The sequence below is a fragment of the Bison bison genome, unplaced genomic scaffold (assembly GCF_000754665.1).
Source record: "Bison bison bison isolate TAMUID 2011002044 unplaced genomic scaffold, Bison_UMD1.0 scf7180017864260, whole genome shotgun sequence".
NCBI lineage: Eukaryota > Metazoa > Chordata > Mammalia > Artiodactyla > Bovidae > Bison > Bison bison.
Window position 1 is genome coordinate 11,031,717 of NW_011494832.1, and position 5,883 is coordinate 11,037,599.

Below are 5,883 nucleotides of genomic sequence, written 5' to 3' on the forward strand. Positions count from 1 at the left end.
TGCTGTCTAGGTTGGTCATAAATTTTTCTTCCAAGGAGCAAGCATCTTTTAATTTCATGGCTGCAGTCACCATCTGCAGTGATTTTGGAGCCCAAAAAATAAAGTCTGACACTGTTTGCACTGTTTCCCCATCTATTTCCCATGAAGTGATGGGACCAGATGCCATGATCTTAGTTTTCTGAATGTTAAGCTTTAAGCCAACTTTTTCACTGTGCTCTTTCACTTTCATCAGGAGGCTCTTTAGTTCTTCTTCGCTTTCTGCCATAAGCGTGGTGTCATCTGCATATCTGAGATTATTGATATTTCTCCTCACAATCTTGATTCCAACTTGTGCTTTTTCCAGCCCAGTGTTTCTCATGATGTACTCAGCATATAAGTTAAATAATGAATTTGTTGATGCCAGCTTAATATTGATCCATATCCCAGATGGAAATGTGATCTGTGTGAGAAATAATATTGGCCCTTTGGTTTTAAATGGGTCTAATGCACCTTATTTGAAGCTCAATAATAGCAAAAATAATAGTGCTACTCAAAGTTCTAGGTCTGCTCAAAGTTCTAGTCTGTGACTTTCCATGAAGTGCTAGCTACTGAGCTATTGAGCACTTTAAATGTGGCTAATGTCATTGAGCAGTTGAATTTTTATTTAATTTCATTTAAATTTAAATAGCCATATGTGGCTAGGAGGCTTCCCTTGTGGCTCAGATGGTGTATAATCCTCCTGCAGTGCAGGAGACCAGGGTTCCACCCCTGGGTTGGGAAGATCCCCTGGAGAACAGAATAGCTACTCACTTCAGTAATTTTGCCTGGAAAATTCCAAAGACAGAGGAGCCTGGTGGGCTACAGTACATGGGGTCACAAAGAGTTGGACATGCCTGAGTGACTTACACACACACAGACGTGCCTAGTAGCTGCCATATTTGACAGAACATATCTAAGTGTTTTAGTTTTCATTCTCCTGAGATACTGTATAACTCACAGATTGAAGTACACTGAAATTATCTTTATACATTTATTTTTGTGGGTCTTAGAATCACCTTAAAGTACAGAAGTCCAGAAAATTTAATCTGCCTGCAATACAGGAGACCTGGGTTTCATTTCTAGGTTGGGAAGATCCCCTGGAGAAGGGAACGGCTACTCACTCCAGTAATCTTGACTGGAGAATTCCAAGGACAGAGGAGCCTGGCAGGCTACAGCCCAGAGGGTTGCAAAGAGTCAGATATGATAGAGCGACTAATGCTTTCATTTTCTTTAACATCTAGAGTGTACAGACATTAACCAAAATATAATCTATAACTTCAAGTTCATCAGTTTTCAAAAACACCCATCATTGGAGCCAATTTTGGTCTATATTACATTGAGACTCTTGGTGTCGTTTTTACTAACCTGGTAAACATAAACAAGCACTTATGTCTTCACTTAGCCACGAGAAAGCACTTATTGAATACCCCGTTGTAAAATACCCTGTAGGTCCTACATAGTTAGGAAATACAAAGCAGAAGATGTAAACCCTAGCATTCCACCACCTCAGAATTCTTTACCTGTTATTCCTCCCTGTAGTGTGTGTAAAGTGGTACCTGCCCCCAGTTTCAGCTTTTTGTTTCCTTTCACCCTTGGACACCATCCTCCTCATAGTCTCTACTTAAATGAAAATATACATAGAATTTTCACAGTTGTAGAATGAAGAATTTTCTAAGCCCAACCCAAAGATAAAAAAATAACCCACCAAGAAAAAATAAACTTTCTATGGCAACTACAGACTTACAACCATGCAAACACATGTCCATAATCAAATTCAAAGACACATAACAAATCTGACAGACAAAAGGTTAGCATATGTCAGCCAGATATTTTTCAGCCAGAGACTGCCAGGTACATGCCTAGTTGAACACATTGTGTTTACTGCTGATACAGCAAAGGAGGGCACTCATCGTGGGAAATCATAGGGCATTTTAGAATGAAAGTATAAGAAAGAATGTGTTATTGTGGAATTTGGGCTCTGGTTGGATAAAAGAAAGGTTTACTCTAAATTGAATATTGCCAGGAAGCATGGTCAGTTACATGACTTGGTGTCCTAATCAGTCATATCTATAAGGACAGATGAGAGCAAGGGTAAAGCAGCAGTTGGTAAAGGAGCTGCCATCACTCATGTTACCCAGGACGGGATGTTCAGTACTTTGTGAGTTGCACTGTATCCTGTGTTCTCTGCGCTGAAGCAAAATTATGCATAGTCTTGTCTTATTTTGTGTCACTTTATTATGGTTTCAGTGTATCCTTGTTTGATATTGGTATTGTATAAAATAGTTTATTCCAAAGAGAATTACATGGCCTAGCTGTGAGTACCAGGCTAGCTTCAAATAACACTGAGGTCAGCTGTGAGTGACACACCTGTTACCTGGGGTCAGGAGGCTGATTTTTCTTCTTCCTTAAATTCAATATTTTAAAATTCTTACATTGCAAGTGAAAAATAAAGATTATAAGAAAATAGTTTGGAAAAGAAGAAATGCAAATACCAAATAATTTATTATTAATAAGTTGGAAAAATGAGACTATGAAAGGAAAAGTGGAAAGAAAAATTAAAATCTGTCAGCTTGGCAAAGATGAAAGGAAGATAAAGGCTAGGACCTTTAGTGGGTCTTTGGGAAAGTCAAGGCAGGGCAGGGTAAACAGATTAGGATTGGCTGGTATGAATAATTTCAGCTGGCTTTGGGTTAGAGATGGTCTTTAGTTGTCTGGTACCTAGCCCTGGTATCACTGGTGGTGGTGGTGGTTTAGTTGCCAAGTCATATCTGACTCTTGCAACCCTGGCCTCTGTAGCCTGCCAGGCTCCTCTGTCCATAGGATTTCCCAGGCAAGAATCCTGGGGTGGATTGCCATTTCCAGGGATCAAACCTGGGGCTCCTGCGTTGCAGATGGTCTCTTGCATTGGGGGTGGCCTCCTACATTGCAGGTGGATTCTTTACTGACTGAGCCATCAGGGTAGCCCCCAACTCACAGAGGCAGAGGAATACTGCCTCTTGGGGTCCAAGGCCAGATGGGGGATGGAGGGCTCTGGATTAGTTAGTTTGCATATCAAAGGCTTGCTCCTGCCAGGGGAAAGCAATCTCTCCTCAGTGAGAAAGGTGTTTCTTAAAAATTAATTAATTTTTATCTTTCACCTGGGTCTTCATTGCTGCACGTGGGCTTTCTCTGCTTTCAGAGAGCTAGAGGGCTACTCTCTAGCTGCAGTGCACTGGCCTCTCACTGTCATGGCTTCTCGTGTTGCAGAGCACAGGCTCTGGGCCCAGGCGCTTCAGTAGGTGCAGCACATGGGGTCAATTGCTCTGTGGCATGTGAAATCTTTCTGGATCAGGGATCATAACACAAGTTCCCTGCATTGGCAGGGGGATGCTACCCACTGTACCACCAAGGAAGTCCCTCAACAAAACATTCTTAAACACTGAGCTATCAGAGCAAATTTCCCCACATCTTGAGCCCAGGAGTTTAAGTATGGGAGGTTCTTTGGCACCTAGCCTCTGCTCCCATGCCTTGAGAATGCTGGCTTACATGAGTCTTGAGAGACCATGTCTTATTACAGAAGCTGAAAACATACTTGCCTAACCTTTTGTTGTTGCTGGGGCACAGGCAGGCATCCTATACTCTGGCAATCTGGTGCACTTATGCCAGATTTTGATTTAGGAGTTAGTTCCACGAAGAACTAGGGCCTGTTCCAGCCACTAATTTCCTGAGCCCGTTCCCTCCTCAACTCTTCATTCTCATTTCTCTATCCAGGAGAAATATACTCATCAGTTGGGTCTGAATCCACTGGGATAGCTACTGCCAAACACACCTCTGGCTCCATTCCCATCTATAGTAATTACTTCTTCATCCTCTGCCTCCCACCAGATAATATCCACTCTCCATTTGCTTGGACTCATGCATGTGTTCTGTTTATATGCTGACAATCCCTATGATCCTCTCAAGTCCTGCTGACTCCTCCTCCTCCTCCCCCTCTCACTCCAGCTCCCAGCTCTCTGGGTGTCATTGGATCCTCCTCCAGAATTTGCAAGCAGGCAGGCACATGTATCCCTCTCTCTTTGCACTGCACATGCCCTCGTAATGTTTAACAAAGTTCCTGTTTTCTAAAATTAGCCAAATTTGTTTTCTGCTGCTTATAGGTAAGACTGCTAATTTAATATTAAGCTAAGTATCTATTTGTACCATCTCAAAACACAGCTGACGTAAAATTTACTTCAGAACCAAATGATTTCCAAAAACTCACATACACCTGAACCTCACGTGGCTTCCTCTGGCCCCTTCCTATTGCAAAAATTATCAGAACACGGCAGATAAAGGAATTCTCACACCAGATATCTCAAATCTCATAGCATATCAAATGTGAAATGGGTATGAATTGCCAAATATTTACTGTTTCCTCGGATGCTTAGAAGGATGACAGGAGAAATTGTGGGGCAGAAAAGGTGCTTTGGAAATATCGGTATGGATGTTGTCATCAATTACTATTTGTGGCAGGGGCTGAAATTCTATGTGCAGTCACTCATTCTCATACATTTGTCTCGGCAGCAGATGAAGAACCAAATCAAAGGCAACAAAAGTGATTAATTAATAGTTAACACATTTTAATAAGTACTTTAAAGACACTCCAACCATTCCCCTTAGAGAAAGAAGATCATCTATTACCGTCTTCATTATAGAGACAAAGCAGTGAGGACAGGAGACTCCTAACTCTGCCGTAAGGCTCTAGTCATCTGAGAGCTTTTTGGAAACCTAGCGGGATGATGCAGCTGAGGCAGAGAGCTGGGAACGATGAAAAGGAGCAAAGGATAAATGAAAAAACCTGTGCCAGGAGGTCTTCTCTCAGGGTCTCAGTGTGAGTTTGGATCTCATGCAGTTAAGCCACAGGAAAGGGAAAATTCTCCCAGTGAAGGCAGATGAGAATTCATAGATGACCTCTTGAGTTCTGGCATTGGTAAAGGTTACCTTCCCACCATCATGATCCAGAGTGACTCCAATGTGCCGGGGGCAGTAGGACAGGATTTGGAAGGGCCCTGGGCTGGTGCATATAGACACCCCAGCTGAGGACAGCTGCAGAGTCCAGACCCCTCCTCGGGGGTGAAGTTGAGAAATCCCCTTCTCACCACTGACTCTCTTGCCACCCCCTCCAGGCAGAATTTTGGCCATATTCCATTTTCCTGAAACCATTTTTCCTCCAACTCCTCATTCTCCTCTCTATATCCAGGAGAATGATACCCATCAGTGATGCCTGTAAATCCACCAAGATCGCTACTGCAGAACACGCCTCTGCTTCCAGCTCTGTATCTCCTTGCATCTTCTTCCGCCTCTGCTTCCCACCAGATCCTGTCCACTTTCACTTCCCAGTTCACTTTGCCCCACGTGAAGCCCTTACTGCCCAGAACCCCGGGCTCCGGATCAAATCTCTGACCACGCTGGCATTTGTTCATCCACAAGCCAGTGAACATCATACTCTTCCCATTTGGAGACACTGAGAGGTAGCCATTGGCTGTCTGGGAATTCAGGATGATCCTCGCTGTGGGTACAAGGAGACAAAGGTGTGGCCTCAACAAAACATACAAATGAGATTTGTCCCATAGGTTCTCGGCCTTTATGACAATGGTGGGAGGCTCCTCAGGGGACCAGGACAAAGACTGCTTTTGACCTTGTGTTCAGACTATTAGCAACCATATCTAGAGAGTGTAAAGAACATAGAAAATTCAAGGCCTCAGGCAGTGCGATGAGACTTGAGAGGGAAAATGATAAGGCCTGGGACCACTTCTGTTTAGTTCAGTGGCTCAGTCGTGTCTGACTCTTTGTGACCCCATGAACCACAGCATGCCAGGCCTCCCTGTCCATCACCAACTCCCGGAG

General features: G+C 43.4%; 1 protein-coding gene across 1 annotated transcript in view; it reads right to left on the reverse strand.

Annotated features, from left to right (window-relative positions):
• Positions 1-4,840: 4,840 nt before the first annotated feature.
• The window catches only part of LOC104994575 (tripartite motif-containing protein 26-like), an 8,839-nt gene continuing 7,796 nt past the window's right edge, over positions 4,841-5,883 (reverse strand). Inside the window, 2 exon segments of the mRNA XM_010848203.1 lie at positions 4,841-5,096; positions 5,099-5,545. Of these exon segments, the coding sequence (XP_010846505.1) occupies positions 4,855-5,096; positions 5,099-5,545 (689 nt within the window). The 3' untranslated portion in view covers positions 4,841-4,854.